This window comes from Xenopus tropicalis, chromosome 2, assembly GCF_000004195.4.
Source record: "Xenopus tropicalis strain Nigerian chromosome 2, UCB_Xtro_10.0, whole genome shotgun sequence".
Classification (NCBI taxonomy): domain Eukaryota; kingdom Metazoa; phylum Chordata; class Amphibia; order Anura; family Pipidae; genus Xenopus; species Xenopus tropicalis.
The window spans coordinates 132393714-132416080 of NC_030678.2; the positions used below are offsets into that span (position 1 = coordinate 132393714).

Sequence of the window (22367 nt, forward strand, 5' to 3'; positions counted from 1 at the left end):
ATGAGTAATAATACCCATTGCTCACCTATGGCCATCTGTGTACATTAACAGTATAAATGATGAATGCACCATGATATGTAGTGGTGCAATCAATTGCTGTGAGCATTAATACACTGTCAGTGCTGACAGAAGGTTGCCTGTGGACACAAATCTCTCATTTACTCCATTTAAACTCTGAGGTCTAATTTTCACAAAAGTGATTGTCTGCACCAAGATAATGTGGCACTTACATGGGCAGATTTAAGCTGATGATTTAGGTCCTTCTGATCAATTCGGCAGCCTCTCTGCCTGTGTATGCGGCCCTCTGGCAGGCCTCCCTGTCCAATATCTGGGCAAAAATCATGCAGGCTAAATTTTTCTGTCAGATCGAGGACTGAATTGGCTCATTCAGTAGCGTAACTTGGTTGTGCAAAAAATCTTCTCCCTCCTCCCCTGCCCTCCCTCCTGGCCTTTTAGTGCTGCACCTCCAAAGCCACATTGCGTCATAATGCTATTTAAAAAAAAAAAAAAAAGCAAAAAAAGGCAATCTTACTATGTATGCACACTTTTACTGTGCCAACTGTAAACAGCATGTCTTGCAGTCCGCCATAGTGTTGGACTGGCCCACTAGGATACCAGGAGAACTGGTGTCAGTGGGCCCTCCTGCTCCTGACCATTTAGCCTACTTCATGGTTATTCCCTATTACTGAAGGGAAACAAAGAGGAGAAATAGATGGGAGAATAGATATGCTGGCATGTAAGTAAAAGAGACAAACAGAATAAAGAGGTTGGGTGAAGAAAGGAGGAAAAATAGTTTGGAAAGCAGGCCTAGGGTCTAAGGATTTCTGGTGGGCCTCTGGGTTCCCAGTCGGACACTGGTTTCATTTTGTTAACTTTACTTTTTCATAATTTTTATATTTATGAGACTCCCATTCCCACTTATGTTATGCTACACAGGGCTAATGTAACAAAGTTTGCACCTGTTTTAATACCTTTTAAAACTAATATAATGTTTGAATTCAAACCAATGTTAAGTAAATGCTACCTGCTAATTTGTGGACATTTTCCTAAGAACTTTCAGATATTAATTGGCTTAGGGGACAAAAGAGGTGACTAGGCAGAAAACTAGCTACCAGGGGGGCAAGTGAGGTCTCCACCTGGCCAGTATTACTATTTTACTGGCCTCTTAGGTAAAACTTATGCTTGATGCCAATGTATTTAATAGGGCTGGGAAGAAAGTTACAAACCCGGTATATTTTTCCACAACATGGGGCTCCCTTAAGAGCAGTACCCATTTCCATAGGGGAGCCTGCCAGAGACTTCTCAGCTGCTTCCACAACACACTGAAGCCAATGCCCTGTGAAGGGTACAGTACATTGGCATAGGCTGATATAGGCAATCTATACCCTATAGGTAATTGCATTGTTTAGTCACTAAAATAGGTGACCAAACATTGCAATAATACAATATGGCAGCGGTGCATTGGAGGCATGTATAGGGTTGCCCAGGGATATGCTCATTGTACCCCAGAGCTCCCTCTAGCGCTCACAGCGCGCAAAGCTCCATACTCTTGTACGTGACGAAAATGAATGGAACTTTCCTGGCCCCGCCCATTAAATACGTCACAGCCCGCTAGTATGAAAGGGACATGCTGGCAGCCTGGAGCTTAGTGAAGCTTTACTCTTGGCAGGGAAGGTGTTGCTGCTGCGCACTTGGAGGATTTATACGGTGCTTATTGTTACAGGAGATATGAAGTCCCCAAAAGTAAAGAGAGCAGCCAGAGGTGAGTAGTGGGACCGGAGGCAAGAGACTGCGGAAATCTCATTCATTCGAGAGCTTTTGGTCGGGTAACACTCAGTGGGGTGCATCAGCAGTTCGGCAGCCCTGATGGGATGACTGAATGTAGTTAATTCAACAGGGTCACTTAGTTCATCACAATATGTAGGGTCTGTAAGGACTGGGGCCAGATAGTGAGCTGAGAGGTCCGCTAGAAGTGATTAGAGTTGCGCTTTTTAACTTCGGGGGAAGCTCTTCCCTCCTGCTCTGAGTCGGTGCGGGGTCCCACTCAGTCACAGGCAGTGCAGCTCTGCTATAGCCCCCTGCCCCCCAAACCGTGCCCCATGGACTGCCACTTACCGTAACCTCAACACATCGTATGTATTTACTTCCATCTACTCCCATCCCGCATAGTGCGGCTTATGTATGTACTCCCATCTATACATCCCATATAGTACTGCTTATGTATGTACTCCCATCTATACATCCCATATGGTACTGCTTATGTATGTACTCCCATCTATACATCCCATATGGTACTGCTTATGTATGTACCCCCATCTATACATCCCATATGGTACTGCTTATGTATGTACTCCCATCTATACATCCCACATAGTGCGGCTTATCTATGTACTCCCATCTATACATCCCATATAGTACTGCTTATGTATGTACTCCCATCTATACATCCCATATGGTACTGCTTATGTATGTACTCCCATCTATACATCCCATATGGTACTGCTTATGTATGTACCCCCATCTATACATCCCATATGGTACTGCTTATGTATGTACTCCCATCTATACATCCCACATAGTGCGGCTTATCTATGTACTCCCATCTATACATCCCATATGGTACTGCTTATGTATGTACTCCCATCTATACATCCCATATGGTACTGCTTATGTATGTACCCCCATCTATACATCCCATATGGTACTGCTTATGTATGTACTCCCATCTATACATCCCACATAGTGCGGCTTATCTATGTACTCCCATCTATACATCCCATATAGTACTGCTTATGTATGTACTCCCATCTATACATCCCATATAGTACTGCTTATGTATGTACTCCCATCTATACATCCCATATGGTACTGCTTATATATGTACTCCCATCTATACATCCCATATGGTACTGCTTATGTATGTACTCCCATCTATACATCCCATATGGTACTGCTTATGTATGTACTCCCATCTATACATCCCATATGGTACTGCTTATGTATGTACTCCCATCTATACATCCCACATAGTGCGGCTTATCTATGTACTCCCATCTATACATCCCACATAGTGCGGCTTATGGATGTACTCCCATCTATACATCCCATATGGTACTGCTTATATATGTACTCCCATCTATACATCCCATATAGTACTGCTTATGTATGTACTCCCATCTATACATCCCACATAGTGCGGCTTACAATGTACTCCCATCTATACATCCCACTTGGTGTGGCGAATTCAGTCTCCCCTTGCTATGGCGTTTCAGAAGAACTTGTGCTACTGAATGGGACACACCGCTCCAAACTCAGCTAAAAGAAATGCAGTTGTCCAGAGGTGTAGACAGTTATATTATCAATAAGTATAGTTGTAATTGGTGTTTTGTCTAATCTGTTGCATTTCTAACCACAATTTTATTACAACCAACCCAAAAAATTCAATACTTATTAACTTCAGTGGAACAATCACCCAGTCCCTAACTGACAATGACCTGGTGACACTGAGCAGCTGGGAATCAGTGAGGCAAATTATTGTAACTAAGAGAAAATAGCAGTGAAAGGGACAACCAAACACCAGCTCTGGGCTGTGGCGACTGTGGGGCACTGGTCAGGGGTTTCACACTGTTTGTGCAGTCACTACAGGTCAGGGTTGTGTATCTTGTTTGTCAGGTACACTGGGAAGGAGGTAGATTGCAGGTACCTTGTTTGCTCTTCTCTCTGATAATACTGGTACATAAAAACCCTGTTTGAAACTTTACAACTTTATATAAAATATTTTCAGCTGGGCAGTCACCTCCCAATGTGCCTGTGATTGTTAAATATGTGTATTTGTGCTTTTCCTGCTTTTTCATGGTTTCTGTACTTGTCTCAGCTGCCTTTATTGAAGATGATGACTTGAATGATGTGCTGTGCGAATTTGATGCGGTCATAGCCGATTTCTCTTCCCCTTTCAACAAAAGGCGCTTTCGCTATGATGAACACCTCCAGACTATGAAGAGGAGGAGCACAGCTAGCATCAGTGACAGTGGCATCAGCGACTCAGAAAGTGAGCATGAAAGGTGACCCATATGATACTGCAGGGGTGGGGGTAGGAAAAATTTAGATTAGGTGTCAAACATGGGAATGGGAAACCTTTGGCCTTTAGCTTGTCTTAGTGCTCATTCACATTCTTTTAACCCAATGCTGTACATTTCATGGGACCGACACTGATGTAAATGATGATCAGTATTTGTAAAGCTCTATGTAACAATGTAACATGCTGACACTATATACAGCCCAATGCAATTTGCTTCCTTAGCAGTTCTCCTCCTTTTTTACTAATTTTACAAATAAGTTTTAAATTATTTAAAAATTAAATTATTATTAAAAAAAAAACACTGTACGTAGAGCACAGCAAGAGACAAAATACACCAGTGTTTATGCCTGCTAAACAGCTGTGTGTGTTGCACCACAGCTCAGAGCAAGTCCTGCTGCCCCTGAAATAGGGTTGGACACTCAGCAGAATAATCCTATTAAGAAGTAAAATAGAGCTGGCAAAGTAATCATTTGCAGAGATTGCGCACTTAAGTCTCTTCCCTGCCATTAGCAAACCCCAAGGGCAAAGGCTCAAGCTGCTGTTATGCCAAGGGGCATGTCGGCATCTTAGAAAGCATCACAGTCGGGTGTCAACCAGCAGCAATGAGTTTTACTATTTAGCCACTGATATTTGAATATCACAAGTCATTCCTGTATTTATGACCACGTGGTCTAGATATTTTCTGCTTTCAGAGAACTCTGGCAGTAGTGATTTAATAGTAGCTGTATAATGAAAATCTTGGGCATGGCAGAACAGTGGGTATCACAACTATGCCACAATATGACTTTGGTGCTTGGCTCCTTTGATTCTGTATGTTTCAGTTCTAGTCCTGTCAGTCTGCGTTATGGTTGGCTGTTTTTGCACCTCCCCTAGATTTACCCCCTTATTTTTTTCATCTGTGTTATTTGTACAGTTCAGATTCAGCTGTATTGGAATGTAAGCCTTTCCCTGCCAGACTTCCCTTCTAGTCTCCTGTCACATTCCACTACACACAGCACCGCCGTTCACGCACCCCTTTCTGGCTTTTTCTTTTTACCGTAGCTCCTTGCACCTGGTGAAGCTACTGCAATGCTACTGGCTTTATACACACAGGAAGTCTTTAGCTTTGAAGCTTTCTGTGCTATGATAACATATTTGCTACAGTGGTTTTCTGCTTAATTGAGCCTGTCTGAATATTTGTTCTAAATAGGAAAAAATGAGCTTACACTGTATCTGAGTTAACAGAGCATACAGCTCAAACCTCTTGTGCACTGGGGTTTAAGACTCTGCAGGGGACAAATTTAAACAAGTTCTGCTTACCCTGCGGCATTTCTAACATGATATACAATGGTTTCCAAGTGCTCTGTGTTTTTTGTGTTCCCTTTAAACAAGTTATTGAACCTTTTGTTTGTGTAAAGTTCATAACCTGTTATTTAAGAAATGATGCCTCAGCAGTTTTAAATGTTTCTTTAAAATCCAATGCAGTATTTTAACATTTAGGCTTCTTGCACAGGCTATGCATCTTGACTGGCAAATCCCTTTCAGCTAGACTTGGGCTGCCAATCGACATGGCTCCATGCATCTGCATGGCAAATGTACTTCTTTGTCCAAGTGAGCAAAGAACCCTGAGTACTGCCCTGGTCAGAACACTAAACATTTTCAACTTATAGCAAATAAGAAAGAAAGCTTTGGAACTAGTAACTGTGTACTCTTAAATTTTCCCTAATAGCTACATTGGCATACTTGTACAGTATCCAAGGTGGAAACCTAAGCCTCCTACAGTCCACAGAATATGCTGTGCCCTTTTATTAGGGTTTAGACACCAAACTTTTATACTTCTAATGAATGTGTTCTATATGGCATGCATTTTTATTGTATTGTGATAAGAACCAGGCAATTTGATTTTATAAAAGCACTGGGCTACCATATTGAAATATATGGTTTATCCCACTTGGGAGCAAGTATTTCCTCTCTATACGTCCCCTCTGTCAACCTGCGTGTGTAAGTAAGGCCTGTGCTCCTCCTAATTCCATAATGAAACTACTAGTAAAGCTGTGTTTAGTGCAGTTAGGCAGCAACATGGGTTAGTAAGCTATGGGAGGTGCTTGGTGGCCTTCTGCTGTTACTACTTTGCTTAAAATGTAAATGTGAAGAGTAAATATGGCTCTATTGCTAAGATTGTATTTGCTTAGTTTTAATACTAAGTAACCAAAACTAAACCTTTTTCATTTTAAGCTAAAGGTCGTCACAAAGCAATTTAAATTAGGAATTCTGATGCCTCTGGATCTAAAGCCAAGGTGCCCCTTTTTCCCCCCATTAATTTTCTTAGTACCTGTCATCCTGCTGCTGAGGCCCAGATACCTGTAGGTGTAAGGGGGTGTGCTCAAATCACATAGGAGCAAATATAACTTTCCCTATAGGCAGCTTTTGTGACACCTAAGGTGACACCATAACCTCACCTCTTCACACAAATACCCTGGCTTTTGCTAGAGTGCTGGTCTTAAAGTGATACTAACATTAAAAACTACTTTTTGAAAATATGAATGTACACTAAAAGTTACCTATAGGTCATGCTAATCATTTTTCCCCAATAGGTCTCCTTTTGTTACTTGAAGTTCCCAAACCTGACTGTTTTAGCCAAACTGACTGTCCCTTCTCAGCCTGTCAGTTATAGCTTCTAATGCTAACGGCCTACTGCTGCACAAATATGGCAGCCCCTCATAGAGAAGTATGAGGGATCAAATAAATAATATAAAAGCATTGTGCAAATACTTTAAATAGCATAGCAAAATGTTATGATCGATGTAAAAAAAAGGTTTAATTTCCTGTGTCAGTATCTCTTTAAAGCATATAAAGACTGTACCATGTAGAATTACTACTAAAGCTGCTTTCAGGGTGTAATAAATGAAATTTTTAGACACTAACGTAACCTTATATTTCAAGCACAAATAACTGATCCCACCATGAATGCATCTTTGGTCCATTGTATGAACTGACATTGGTCTCTAAGAGGGCAGTGTGATCAGGCATACAGCAGGCAACGGATTTTTGTTTTGCCACACAAGTTAGTTTTACAAGGTAAATCTCAAGAGAAATTGGCTCAGCATTTTACCAGGGCAATGAGCACAGTTTCAAAGCACTTTGTATGGAATATTTTATATTCCATCTCTGACCAAATTACAGGAAATATTTTACTTCTAATTATACTTATTTTAACTTGCGGCTATTCCCTATTTAAGTATGACTTTGCCATTGCGGTTCTTTTATATTTTTAGTTTTTCTGTTTTGCTAGAACATGATGCTTGCATATTTTAAGAAGTCTTACTAGCACGCACGTATAAAGTATAACGGGAAAAAACATTCCAACAGTCATTTTAAAGGCAGTATTGGAGCTGGGCTGCTTTCCTTGGCCAGCGTATGTTGCTTAAACAGATCAGCGCTTATCACGTGACACTTTCTTATAAATATTTTCTTGATATGAAGGGCTGGAAAAAAGACATGATCTACAGCGGTTTTTTTTTTTAATGTAAGATTTTCTTGATTTTTTTTTTTTCCCCCCTTTATCATTTTTTAATGGAGTATAATATACCATTTTGTAGGGCTCTTGGTGATTTAAAGGACAACTTCCCTTTAGAGGAGATGCTTTAGTCATATGTTTCACTGGAGGTCTTATTCTTCTTTTTTAATACAATCATTTTTTAAAGAAAGCAGATGAAAACTAAAAGAGCCAGTTAGATACCTTTTTTTTCTTATGCTAGAATCATATGAACATCATGAGAAATGTCAGCCATCTGATCATATCTGCTTGACTTATGCTTGACCTTTGCAATTAATGAGGGTGCTGTGAAATATGGCTTTGTCTTTGGGATATCACTTTGAAAACCTCAGGAGTATGAGTTTCATTGTATATAAACAGCATTTTTGTCTGCTCAGAAAGTGAAAGGAGTTATTAGGACTCGTACTTCATTCCATGCTAGGGCAGAACTGCGAGTAGAGCGCTCTACAGGGTAGAATAGCAATAACCAACCTTTGTTGTAAAAATAGGGCAGAATGAAAGGGAGAGTTCTGAAAATAGCAATTGAGTTGCTTGAGGAACTGCAGAGCCAGATGAGTTGTTCACACAGTATGCGGAACACAATAATACAATAGGAAAGGCTGGCTGGTTTAATTTGCCACATATTGTAGAGCATTTCTTGGTAATAAATGCACCCAGAAGGGTTCATGCACACCCAGGCGTATTTATGGATTCTGCTTTTTCTCGAGTGTGTGAAATGTTGAATTACTGTTCTTCTTAGGAGATTATTTAACAGCACTAAAGCCACCTGTGCTCTGACTGTTTATCTTGGCTTGTAGTGTGGGTTATGCGTATTATAGCCTTGGCCCTATTCAAAATGTTCCTTCTGTGGGCTGTGTGGAATCTAATACCAAGATATTGAGCTCATTATTACTTCATCCCATGTTTTTCAGGTGCCGACTCTCTTTGTAGAAACAGTTTTAGCTTCAGTGATGAAAAGTTGAATTCTCCTACACTTTCTTCACCAACCCTGTCCTCTCCAGTGGAGACCCCTCACAAAGGTAAGATTAAATCGCCTTCTTTGCTTACTGTCCCCAGTGCTGCCTATTGGGAGTTACTTTTGGCTTTCTCCACTTTTACCAGCTCCTGCCACTTAGCATTCTAGTTAAACAGTCTTGTCTGCTGTAAAACAATGGCAGGATTACTGGCACTTAATGCTATGGCATGAATTGCAGTTTGACTCCCGACATGCACATTTCTTCCACAAATAATTAACAGTATTTATAATGAGGTACATTATTTTATAACAATTCTTGGGTCACAGATCTGACTCCTAAAGTTAATTTGGACTCCATGAGGCTTAAACCCTGCATAGTGTAATAACACAGAACTGTGTACATTAGGCAATAAAGTACAGGTATGGGATCCGTTATCCGGAAACCCGTTATCCAGAATGTTTCGAATTATGGGAAGGCCATCTCCCACTCCATTATAAGCAAATAAGTCTAATTTTTAAAAATGATTCCTTTTTCTCTGTAATAATAAAATAGTACCTTGTACTTGAACCCAACTAATATACAATTAATCCTTATTGGAAGCAAAACACTCCTATTGGGTTTTTGTAATGTTTAAAAAATCTTTTAGTAGACTTAAGGTATGGAGATCCAATTTACGGAAAGATCACTTATCTGAGAAACCCCAGGTCCCAAGCATTCTGGATATGGGTCCCATACCTGTACTTAAACTTTCATTGTTTGTTTTTTATTTTATGTTTTTTAAATTAGTACTTCATTTTAGTCTTCAACTAAATAAGCTATCTGGGTCACTGTCCCTGGCAACCAAAGAGTAATTGGTACTTCATTTTTGTCTTTGACTGCACACACTTTGTTGGTTACAGGACAATGAAACATCTGGCTTTTGGTTTGCTACAGGAATGAAGTATAAATTGTATAAATGTTTTGTTTTTCTTTTAATCTAGCAAAACTGGGAGATACAAAAGAGTTGGAGGACTTTATTGCTGATCTTGACAGAACACTAGCAAGTAAGTGTGTTTAATATGAGTATCTTTCTGCACACTAATCTAGCATTTCCATTTGTAGAACCTTTTCCTGTTTAGACTTTTTTAAAATTCACAGTTCATTCTTTTTATTTGCCTGATTTATGATTCTATAATACTCTTGATATTACATTCCCATACAAGCAGCTAGCACTTTACAAAATAACAGCACAAAATAGAATCTGCAGCTTAGCCTAAAAAGGGCCAAATAACTATTCAGGTAGTAAAATAAAAATAACGCAGTGCATTACTCAATACTAAACACTGTTCTAGCAAAAGGAAATATGTTTTATCCTAACACTATCCCTAAATTCATTAGTAACTTGACTGCGTCTGGTATTGAAGACAATGCCACCACTGTGTGTCAGTGTATCCACCCAGATATATGTTTATGCCATATATCTGGTTCATATGAAACTTTCCATTTCATTTTTGATACAGTGGCAACTGCCTGCACCAAATCTAGAGTCTGCTTATGGAGAAGTTCTAAAATATGATAGGTGCATCATCGCGTATAGGATAGGCGTATTCAGTTTTAGTGTAGGTAAGGTGGCCATACAAGGGCAGATGGCAGCTGCCAATAAGGGTTCTTCAGCTTCAGACTAATTTAGCAGCTTATCTGCCCAAGTAAGGGCACTCCCAGTGGGCCTACCCGACTGACATTTGGCCTAAAATTGGCCAGATCTCGATCAGGCAGGTTTGATTTTCAGTCATATCGGGGACCGCATAGGCTCATTGTTGCTGCCCTTGTCCTTCCTTAGGTAGGCATATCGGGAGAAGATCTGCTCGCCAAACTAGTGGATTGCAATGTGTTTGGCCATGCTTTGACTTCTTGCTTTTAAAACATTTTATTACTTTGACTTCTTCTTTGAGAAGCATTTCTGGGGTCAGCTGCAATTACACTTTTTGTTGGGGCCCCTCTTTTGAGGGTGTTCAAAAGACAAAATTTTTTGAGCTAATCAGGGGTTCAGAAACCTTGGTTTGTTTCAGTCTGCTCATTGTTTTTTTTTTTCTTTCTCTAGGCATGTGATTATGATGTGGCCTCAGTGATATGTGCTGTGACACCGAAGCCTCTAAACTCCATTGAAGTAAATACTGTCAGAAGCACCCTTACCATCTGAAGGAAACATCCCAGCTCACCGCTTCTTTTCTGACTCTGTCCTGACTGCATGAGTGAGAAGCAGCTGATACACATTTTAATACTTTAAAGATACAGTTGTGCTGTATTATTTTTTACTTTAAAATTGCTCAAATGTAATTTAAAATTCTTTTTATGGATATATTGTGTTATGTTCTATAGTTATATAATGAAACTTTTCCATTATAATATATTTTTGTAAATAAATAAATAAATAAAACACTGTCTGAATAATTTTGTTTCCATCAGTTGTCACAGTAATGAGCTTCTGTCCTTACCTGGGCCCATACATTCTGGTGTAGTTTTGGCCAGGATAGGCTGCTGCTATTTTTCTCCAGATATCCCAAAGTTCAGACTTAACAAATGTGCGATATAGAACTTTTCTGACAATTTCTGTACTGTGCATGCCCAAAGCCTAAAACTTGTGCAGGGGGTACGTGGGAGGCCTTGGCAAGAAGGTGTTTGGCCACTCTAGATAAATGTACCTAAGGTCAGTGTGCTTTTTGAATAGGAGCACTTACCACAGAGAAAGCAATTGGTCATGGATTCCCTGGTTCTGTGCAAAGAATGTTGCACCACAAGGGGTGTTCGAACCAAGAAAATCTGAAACCCTCTAATCTAGTCCATAAAAGCTGTTTGTTGTTTATTAAATAAAACCATGAAGTGAAACAAGAACACCTTTGCAAGGTTGCAGCCAGAAATGATGTCTGCTTCTGGGATAACAAGTTCTTGTCTAAACCCAACAGGGTCACAGGACAAATCTAACAATCTGACAATGACTAATATCAATGACTCCTTTGTGACAAAACACTGTCATTGAGGAAAACCCTGAAAAATGTCAACTGGGTGGGGGCCCTGATACAAGTATATGTTGCACTTTAGCATAGTCCAGTCTTTCCTCGTAGCCTTGTCTTTGTTGTTGGAGAGAATCTGCCTAAACAATAGTACATAGTAACATGGCAGCAGATTTGCAGTTTCCACAATCACTAAAAACATTTGACAGATCCAGTATCCTAAAAGAACCCCAAGCTTCTGGCAAGAGCTAGAATTGACGTGTGCTTACCTGCCTGCATTGAACAAACCTAGGGAATGCAATCTATATGCACCGTTCATTTATCATACTTTGCTGCCCTGCTTATCAGAGCTTCAGGTTAAACTGGCTGGATCATGATCACTGTAGGCAGAGTTGGTCATTAGCTAAAATCACGTTTTTGGAAGAGTTAAGTGGGAATGTAAGAAATGTATTGCTAAAGAGGTTACTTTTGCTCTTCGAGTTGATCTTTACTTGTGATTTGTTGAGCTGTTCTGCTGTCAACAGTTTCCTGTGACCTTTGCTCCTGACATACATCTGTTAATTTGCCCTGTGCTATACATTTGGTTTGGTTTAACACTGGAAGAGGGAAACAAACAAAATAACTGGATATGTGGTATTTATGGCTTTATATACATCAGCATAGCCTGATTGATTGTCTTTGACCCGTTATACAGGACTATGTAAATTGAAACACCATAGAACAGATTAGTGTCAAGAATGACATAGTTCTGCTTCATGATAAATAATGATTTGCAGAGCACAGAAATGGTTCTTTTAGTTGCACTGAATGTGAATACAGATTATTTTATGCTAAAGCACACAAGCCCGTGAGGTTTTTATGTTTGGTGCATTTACTAAAACTACTGCAGGTGAAACCCAGAGAGCAATTCACATTTTTGGGTTTAGATCCCCTTTAATGCAGAAGAAAGTAACATGACCCTTCTAAGGTAGAGTAAAGTGAAAGTGGAGTAAGGAAGATTAATGTCATTTATAATAACTTCACTCCAGTTTCCTGAATGTGGCGTTTTGTACACTTTGGCACTACATTGATATTCCCCTTTACCACACTTATGAATTTAGAGTAACATTTGCCGATAACACCAGTTTGTTAGGTAAGATATATACCTTGATGTAAGTTTTTGTGGCATTATTAAAGGGGCAGTTCAGCTTTAGGTTTTAAGTTCATATTCTCAGCATTTTTTTAGTTGGTGTTTATTATTCAATTTTAATAGTTTTTCAATTATTTGCCTTCCTCCTTTCCAGCTTTCAAATGGGGGGTCACTGACCTCTACAGCCAAAACACTATTACACCATAAAGCTGCAATGTTATTGTTAGTATTTACTACTTTTCTTTCTATTCTTGCCCTCTCCTATTCACATTCCAATGTCTTATTCGAACCACTGCCTTGTTGCTATGTATTTTAGACCCTAGCAACCAGACAGCTGCTGAAATTTCAGACTGGAGGGCTGCTGAACAAAAAACTAACAGTATAAAAAATGAAGACCAATTGCAAATTGTTTTATCATTCTAAATCTAAAGGCGAACTACTTGCATTAACAGTAGCGGGGCATATTCTCGGCAAGCGTTTTTCAGCTTTCCAAGAATACTCCGTGTTTGACATCAGTCTAAACAAGTATATTACTACTTCTAATTTCAGGCTAGCACTGCTTCTGTGAATTCCCCATAGGGGGTAATTTACACATTTTTATACATATTAAATTGGTTTCATTAATAGGGAATAATAGTACAATTGTGATAAGGAAGAAAGTAAAAGAACATAAAGATTAGGAAGAGAGATAATCAGAGGAATAAGATGAGAAAAGATAATGTGCCTGTTTCACTGCTCTCCCCCCATTGGGTTTTGGAGCTATCATGGTCTATTTGGAGCTCTTTAAAGGTGTGTTTATACACACTACACCTGAAGGTAGGTAAAAGCAAATTAAAGGAGTTCACAACCTCTTGAACCGCCTCCCTCTCTGAAGAGTTTATATCCAGATCAAATTTTATGCACTCAGTCAAGATGAAACCAGGAACATTGCCAGGCTTTCATCTGGATAACTGGACACTGCTTTCTGATGCTGTAAGAACTAACATCTGAAAATTGAAAAAAAATGTACATAAATTGGCTTGTATGCCTCTGCAGAGACTGTGTCCCTGAAAGTGATAGTGTTTCACTTTGTTGGTCCTTTCATCATGTCACAGCTGATGAGAGACTTTGTACAGCTGCTTGAAGAATCCTGGGTTGCAGGTAAGTGGTAGATTTGGGCTTTCGTAGGTTTGTATCTTTGTTACATTTCCAGTTTTATGTCAGTGCATGTATTCATGTACACCCACACATATTCTCTGTGTATACAACAATTTATATGCACTGGATACACAAAGTGGCTAGCACGCATACAAGTACACAGTCTGGAGTGTGACTATTGTTCTGTCCTCAGAAAGGTTAAAACACTTATAGCTCAGCACATAAACACCTTAGATAACTGTATAACTGGGAGGAGCAAATGCAACCTGTGCCTATGGACAACATGATCTCTGTTTATTAATAAACATAACAGCATCTAAACAGATAAGCTATTGAGCAGCTTTTCTTACAAAACACCTAGTATTTGGCTGCAGTATCACTGCATAAGAGAACATTTCTTCCATTAGATTCATGGGGTTTCCCATACTTGGAGAACAATCTGCAGCTTTGTTCTGGCCTCTGCCTTCCATTAGCCTTGACATTGTGACTTTTGTTACAAATAAAACCAAAAATGTCTGTGCCACAAATGGACTTTTATATTTCTAGCAGTTGTTTGTGTATCGTTAGTTCCCCAAGTTTCTATTCCCACAATAACGAGAAACGACTTTTGCTAGGGGATCCGGGAATGGAATGAGTTGCTACACACTTCTCATGAACATCTCATTGCATATCATTGTACAGAATTGTCACAGGATATATTTTAAGCTATAACTACTATGTTAGGAGCCACAGGGCATAGGTCACTGGTTGAACCATTTTAGTACCATAGAATCTAGACCCACCAATTGTCTATTGTGCCAACATCCTAGATTCTACAGTTCATACACACTGCAAGCCCTAAGGAAAAGTGACACCCCTCTATTGCACAGAGCTGCAGAATATATTGGTGCTTTATAAATATGTGTAAATAATAATAATGTTATATTTCTGGTCAAGTTCTTTTGCTGTGTTTTAGAAAAATTCTGAATAAAGAGCCAACTGGCAGCACAGAAAGGGTATACCAAAAAGCAGAGAAAACAATACATTAGATACATTTGGAACAATTGATTCCGGTTTAGTCATTTCGTTCTCTAAGAATATAGCATTCATTCAGGAATAAAGCCAAACCACACTCTCTAAAAAGAAAGATCATTTGCAAAGTTGTGTCAATTACTATACTATGATTTGACTCAAAAACTTAAATGCCACTTTAGAGGGGTTGTTCCCCTTAAAATTAACTTTTAGTATAATGTAGAGATTGATATTGTGAGTCAATTTGCAATTGGTCTTCACTTTTTATTTTGAATGGTTTTTACTTATTTACCTTTTTATTCAACTGTTTTCCAGTTTGGATTTATAGCAGCTATATGGTTGCTAGGGTCCAATTTACCCCAGCAACCAAGCAGTGGTTTGAATGACAGACAAGAATATGAAGAGGGGAGGGCCTGAGTAGAAAAATAAGGAATAAAATGTAGCAATAAAAATACAACTGTAGCCTCATGGAGCAACAGTTTTTGGCTGCCAGGGTCAGTTTTTGCATTTGAAAGCTGGAAAGAGTCAGAAGAACGCAAATTATTCAACTAATTGCCCATTTTATATCATACTAAAAGTTAACTTTAAGGTGAATTGCCCCTAACTAGTTTTAGCAGATACAGTTTATGCCTGGTGTAAATCACAACAATCCTATAAAAATGTCCTTATTTAAGAACAAATGAAACAATTTTTGAATGGAACCAAATGTATATTGCTAGGCTTTCTGCATTTCATGGCCTTGTACCAATCTTGCAAAGCCCATGTTCTCATGCAGCCCGAGCAATATACAGTATTTAGCATAGGCAAGGGGTACTCCTTTGCTTATTCAGTGTAATACATGAACCTATTCCTTGTGCTTGATGCAAATAAAGTAACACAAATAATGATTTCTGAAAAAAGCATATTTTTATTTCAAAGGAAGATGATTGGCTATGGAGTATTAAGGGACAGACGGGTCCTTTCCCAGCTGAATCCTGTAATTCTTTGTAGCCAGGAGATTACCAGAAACCATGTTCATCTTTATTACTGTTTTTGGATTTTTTTTATAAAGGAAGTTACCATAGCAACAAATTAGCAACCATCTTCAGTCTTGTACAGGTATAAAAATAAAAGCAAACATATAACTGGTTGCTATAGCCTACTTCCTATATAATTACATAAGCCATAACTGCTTGGGGCTCATTTATTAAGGGACTATCCAAATGGGTGTTTCCAGGTTCTCCAGTTTCCTCCCACAATTGCAAAAATATACAGGAAATTTCACTGACCACGGATGAGACAAATGTGAACTGTATGAATGGGACTAACTTGTAAGCTACAATGGAGCAGAAACTCACTTGTAACAATCTGTGCAAGGTGCTGCATAAATGTGCTAGTGCTATAATAGAGCACAATAATAATAACAACTTGCCATTACAAACTAACTTTTAAAATGACAGGTCAGCATAATATAAATGTAACAAGGCTCACACACAATGTGGGCCCCCTGAGTGCTGTTTGTGTACCATATCCTACAGCAGTGACTCTGGAGAGGATTTCCTCCTCTGTCATTTATGGGCTTGCTACTTGCTGGAGGGAGAAGGTTCTAAGCAGGGAGTTGTTTCTGTGCTGGTGTAGGGTTAAAGCCTTCCATAAGCTGGAAACGATCAACGCTTGGAGCCCTGCCAGGACTCATTTAGTAGTACAGGCACTTGGACTAAAGGTAGTATGGGCCCTACCCTATAAAGGAACAGCAAGGGTCCAGGGGTGATGTATGGCAAGTATGCGCTGGGTTAGAACTAGTTTTAGAACCACAAAGCAGAAAACACTTGAACAGTTCTGCTCTTAGCTTGCAGCCTGCATCACACAGTATTAGTATTAGGCTCAGAGTTGCCACCCTCTACATGAACTAAGTGTGTGCAAAGTGTAATCATCACCGGCTTATATGAAACCCATGGGTGCCCTGTTAATTAAAGTGCAAGGAAAGTCCCAGCCTGCTAAGTGACTTGCCTTGGGGTCCTTGCCATTTGCATCACAAGCATTTTGCTATTATTCACTATGGTGTACCATGTATCATGTACCAAGGATAAGTGTTAAGTGCAAAAATTATAAGCAAAACACCATGTTTTTGCCCACAAAGCACCTTGTTCCCTGGGAGTTTAATCTGTTGCTGCCAAACACATCTCTGTACCCCTGGCATGGAGCTATAGTGTGTAACCTGTGCCTGCCATGTAAGGGGTGTACATACGGCTGGTGCATGTCCAACTGTCCACCTCTCCTTTGCACATTATTCACAAGGATCCTCCCTGTCATTTTAATATATACAGTATAATATTTACATCTAAGACGTAGAAGTGCTAACTAGTAAGTGTTTACAATCCAGCGTAAGGCACAGGGGGCAAGTGTGCAAATGCTTAGTGCCTGAAAACTAAAGGTACACAAGTGTATGGGCCATAGCATGGTTGCAAATGATGCTTCTTGTTTTCAAATTAATTTTCTGACCTTTGTTTCATAGGTTCTGTGCAATTAACATGTTCTCACTGAGATTCAACAGTGTGTTAAATGAGTTAGAGATTATTATGTGATTTACACACATCGTCAATTCCACATTTTGTGAAAAAAAAAATACAACAATAACCTAAAATAATGTCATTCTGGATTTAATTATGCCTAATTTTTTTTTTCCAGACAGAATAATTTGCAAACTCGGTTCCCTTAATGTTCAGTGTGCAGCCTTACAGACATGACGTGTGGGCTGCCATTGTGTTAACCCATAGAATGCTGGATGCACAATACTGGGTAAAAGCTGGTTAATTATACCCCAAAGATTTGTTTTTATCCCTGGACACACTCCAAATCTAAAAGATGAGGGATGGCTGTACTCTATACTTACATATTCGCCCAGTTTATAAGAAACATCTGATGTATAAAAATTCATTGTTTCCAGGTTTGAAGTCTCAAGCTGATGACATGGACGCGTTTAATGAAAGCCTGGCTAGAAGCCATTACACGGTATAACCCAAGTATTTGGGAATGCAAAATGAACCACCATCTCAGAACTACAAATCCCCCAAATTATAGCCAATCATTCATAATAAGAATATAACTGTAATAATGCCATTACTATTAAGTTATTTTACCATTTTAATGCATAAGCACTTCAAACCTGGGTACACACAAACTAAAATTCAAACAAATAGTTTTGGAGGGCACACCACAATTGCTAAAGCAGAAATAGCTGGCTTTAAAACAAAGACGGCAAAGAGAAGAAAAAGGGTGCAAATCAGAATCTGTTCCCCAATCAATCAATTACTCAGTGCACACCTACTAACCACAAAAAGGCAGCAAATGGTATGTTTAACATATAATGCTCTTTATATGGAAAATATTCACAAAACAATAAATACAATGACAATGCATAATCTACATACCACCAGTTGGACAAAATGTAATATACAGAAAAAGCAGACACGTGTGGATTGAGAAAACCCCAATGTTTCGGAACACAGTCCTTTGTCAAGGGGAATCCCCTTGACAGGCTATTATTCCACTGCTACTATAGGCACAATCTCTCCCTACTATACCTGTTATCCCACAGCTCCAGTCCCTTCCCAGAGGCTATTATCCCACTGCTACTATAGGCACCATCTCTCCCTACTATACCTGCTATCCCACAGCCCCAGTCCCTTCCCAGAGGCTATTATCCCACTGCAACTATAGGCACCATCTCTCCCTACTATACCTGCTATCCCACAGTCCCTTCCCAGAGGCTATTATCCCCCTCTTGTTACTATAGGCACCATCTCTCCCTACTATACCTGCTATCCCACAGCCACAGTCCCTTCCCAGAGGCTATTATTCCACTGCTACTATAGGCACAATCTCTCCCTACTATACCTGTTATCCCACAGCTCCAGTCCCTTCCCAGAGGCTATTATCCCACTGCTACTATAGGCACCATCTCTCCCTACTATACCTGCTATCCCACAGCCCCAGTCCCTTCCCAGAGGCTATTATCCCCCCACTGCAACTATAGGCACCATCTCTCCCTACTATACCTGCTATCCCACAGTCCCTTCCCAGAGGCTATTATCCCCCTCTTGTTACTATAGGCACCATCTCTCCCTACTATACCTGCTATCCCACAGCCACAGTCCCTTCCCAGAGGCTATTATCCCCCCACTGCTACTATAGGTGCCATCTCTCCCTACTATACCTGCTATCCCACAGCCCCAGTCCCTTCCCAGAGGCTATTATCCCACTGCTACTATAGGCACCATCTCTCCCTACTATACCTGCTATCCCACAGCCACAGTCCCTTCCCAGAGGCTATTATCCCCCTCTTGTTACTATAGGCACCATCTCTCCCTACTATACCTGCTATCCCACAGCCCCAGTCCCTTCCCAGAGGCTATTATCCCACTGCTACTATAGGCACCATCTCTCCCTACTATAAAGAAGAAAGAAGAAAATGTTACTGAGCTTTCTTTTACTCTTCCCACCTACAGCTGCCACACTCCCTTCAGAACTCTTCGAATTCACCCCTACTGGGACCCCTAAAGAGAACTCTGACAAAATTCAATTTCCACTGTTCCCAACCCAGGGCTCCCGTTTCAGAAGGCTCTCATTGCAGAAGAATGCTGAAACTGGGATCTGGCAGTCTCTCCTCTGCACAGCAGTTCTAGGAAAGAAAAGGTTCCCAAACCGCACCACTGCAGTCATGTCATCTGTTAGAGTGTCAGTAAATATTCTCATGTTGTTACATCCCCATGTGAGAAGGCTGAACTGCCCTGTTAGCACAGCACATACCATTTGAATGAGGACATTAAGCAGAAAAATAAATGCTAATAAATGTGCTTGGGTCTTTATCCTTTTTACCTGAGCAAAATCCCTAAAGCTATTATGGGAATATAAATCCCACCATATCTTGACAGTCAAGTTGCTGGTGGTTCTAGTTGCAAAACAACATGCTAGCTTATTGGTTAGAGATTTGAGTATTAAATGTTCAAGCTTCTTTTTGGCAAACATTGTCAAACCACCTGGGATGGGGGGGGGGAATGTAGATACAAGTGAAAAGGCTGAGAAGTAGGAATACGATTGATAGTCCCTAGGGACGTATTGAATATTTGACATTTGAGGGTGATAAAGAAGGACCCCTCCTTATAAAATGTATACCTGGACACACTGGAAAATGAAAAAGATATTTCTAGCACCCTTCAGGTATATGGAGTGGGGGAGGCTGCACACTAGTCTGTGGCTAACTAGTGAATATAGAGGGTCCTCCTCCTATATAAATACACTCATATATGATGGCATTTTTTTACCTAACGCAGCTCTCCTGGTGGTGATAACTGGTGACAATTTTGTCTTTATTTGATGACAATTTTGTAAATTGTCACATTTTTTAGTAAGGTCATTTTTTTGCACTTTGCATGCTATGTTTGGCCCTCAGCAAATTGTCACAGGCAGCGCAGACTTTGGATCCAGGAGTATCATAGGCCTATGCTCCTGGAGCATGAAACACATATTGTGAGGAAGATGTTGTTTTGAAAAAAGATTTTTCTTTTTAACATACTTTTTTTGGTGACCTATGCAAATTCTTGAATGGCCATACCATTCCTGTATATAGCACAGATATAACTCCATATACATTTCACATTGGAGCAGGGCATATTGCCACATGTTACTGTTTAGTGTGGAGCTTTGTTACACAGGTTGTTAAGGCAACAGATAGGCAGCTGATCACTTCAACCACTACATCCAGTGGCATAGGAATCACATCAAACAGGAGCAAGTACAAGCGGCTGAGTTTCAGGCCTCCTCCGCAGTGCTCCCTGCTTCCTTATGCACCACTGAAACCTGACTTGGAATCTCTTTAAATTACTGTAAGCCAGGTTATTGCTAGAGAAGACAATAATTATTTATTCTGTATTTCCTACTCTGTTGCATGGGCCTTGTTATAGCATAGGCCACACCTGTTAGCCCATTAGAATAATTTTACAATCTATTCAATGGAAGGAAATAATCTGAGGTTGTTCTGCTGCCAACGTCTTTTCATTTCCTCCGCATGTGGTGTTTGTGTTTTACTGTGTCACACGCTGCAGAACTGATGGGGAATTTGGATTTTGGCCTAATGTTACCCTGGGAAATTTACCCACAGTTCTTAAACACTAAAGGAGGTTTTCCAAGCTTGTTAGTTTCCAAAAGTAGCAAGTTCCAGACTGCCAAGAGAGACCGTTATAATGGCGGCTTGCTGGGTCTTTCTCGCATGTTGCCTGTGAAATCTGTCACATAGACAGTTACATAGTATGATCAGTTGCTTCCTTACTTGGCTGAGCAACCACTCTCAATGAGTCTGTAATGATGTTACAGAGCTTATTAGCCCTATTCCTCTGCATATTCTTAATGTTTACCTGAACAATAAAATGGCTTATCACCATAAGGGAGATGCAACTGGGGAATATTCTGCTTTAGAATATTGCAAGGGCAGTTTCCCTATAATGCCTTTGAAAGGGTCTAAACGAGAAACTTACCTTGCGTGACTAATGAAATGCAATGTAGGGCTACTTGATAACTGTAATGCAAGCCATTCACATTTTTAAATCACACAAAAATTCTATAAATTATTGGAAAAGAAAAGAGGGTTTGGATATCTTCTTGGAAAGTCAAATATCCAGGGCTATGCTTGGGGCTGATCAATTTTGCAGATTACATTTTCTTTACCCATTTTTTTTTTTTTTACTATTTTTTGTTACCATGATTGCAGGCTTTTTCCCCTCAATCCCTGTCCTATTTAAATGGACAGTATATGCCCCTTTTCAACATAAACTCAAAGAATATAACCTGCTGAAGATACTTTTTTGCCTGTTATTTTAATTATAAAATATATCTATGGTTTCTGTTATTTCTGCACTAAACAAGAACATGAAGCCAATTTCACTTCAGCAATTTCTGTCACTTCCTGATCCTGCAGAACATAACATATCACAGTAAAAAAAAAAAAATCATATAAGATATTGAATTGCACAGTCATCTCTGTTTAGGAAGTGCCCAGGGGAACAGAGACACTTTGCTTGTCTGCTCAGGGCTACAGAAATGCATTTATGCATGGGCCACACTTTAGACGGCTAATGCTACAAAATGTAACACAGATAAGCATTCAGGTCATCTTTCCAGCAGTAATTAAACACTTACCCCAGGTTTTCTGAATGTGCATTTAGTTTTATATCAATGTGTTATTTTTAATTACCAGTATGTTTGTTTGGTGAATTTTATTTAAACCTGTATGTGAAGAGTACAATGCATTTGAAATGACACGTGTGTAAGGGCCCTAATCTTAAACAATAATGTGTATTCCTTCAAAAGATTTAAATGTTGAGATTTACAGCTGAAATATATATAGCTGTTTAAGGGACTCCTCCTTACCTTTTTTTGTTTTAATCTAGCAGTGATAATTCCCTGATGCACCCCCTGTATTATCTGAATCTGCACTTTTTATCATGGATAATACTCTTCCCTATGCACAGAGACAGGTACGAGTATTTCTTTTCTG

The 22367-nt window shown here is 39.7% G+C and overlaps 1 protein-coding gene and 1 long non-coding RNA gene across 2 annotated transcripts; both read left to right on the forward strand.

Annotated features, from left to right (window-relative positions):
• Nucleotides 1-1669: 1669 nt before the first annotated feature.
• On the forward strand, nucleotides 1670-10985 carry rgcc (regulator of cell cycle). Its single transcript, NM_001102798.1, has 5 exons — nucleotides 1670-1762; nucleotides 3875-4048; nucleotides 8525-8632; nucleotides 9550-9612; nucleotides 10650-10985. The coding sequence occupies exons 1-5, from the start codon at nucleotides 1729-1731 to the stop codon at nucleotides 10655-10657; spliced, it is 387 nt and encodes a 128-aa protein (NP_001096268.1). The 5' UTR covers nucleotides 1670-1728; the 3' UTR covers nucleotides 10658-10985.
• Nucleotides 10986-13548: 2563 nt separating this feature from the next.
• On the forward strand, nucleotides 13549-17651 carry LOC116408881. Its single transcript, XR_004221365.1, has 2 exons — nucleotides 13549-13828; nucleotides 17504-17651. It is a non-coding gene; the product is annotated as an uncharacterized LOC116408881 (long non-coding RNA).
• Nucleotides 17652-22367: the final 4716 nt, after the last annotated feature.

Bases quoted from the DNA above. Each gene is read 5' to 3' on its own strand.
- rgcc (NM_001102798.1), top strand. From the start codon at position 1,729: ATGAAGTCCCCAAAAGTAAAGAGAGCAGCCAGAG. The intron at 4,049-8,524 runs GTGAGCATGAAA...CATGTTTTTCAG, and splicing joins TGGCATCAGCGACTCAGAAA to GTGCCGACTCTCTTTGTAGA. The intron at 8,633-9,549 runs GTAAGATTAAAT...CTTTTAATCTAG, and splicing joins AGTGGAGACCCCTCACAAAG to CAAAACTGGGAGATACAAAA.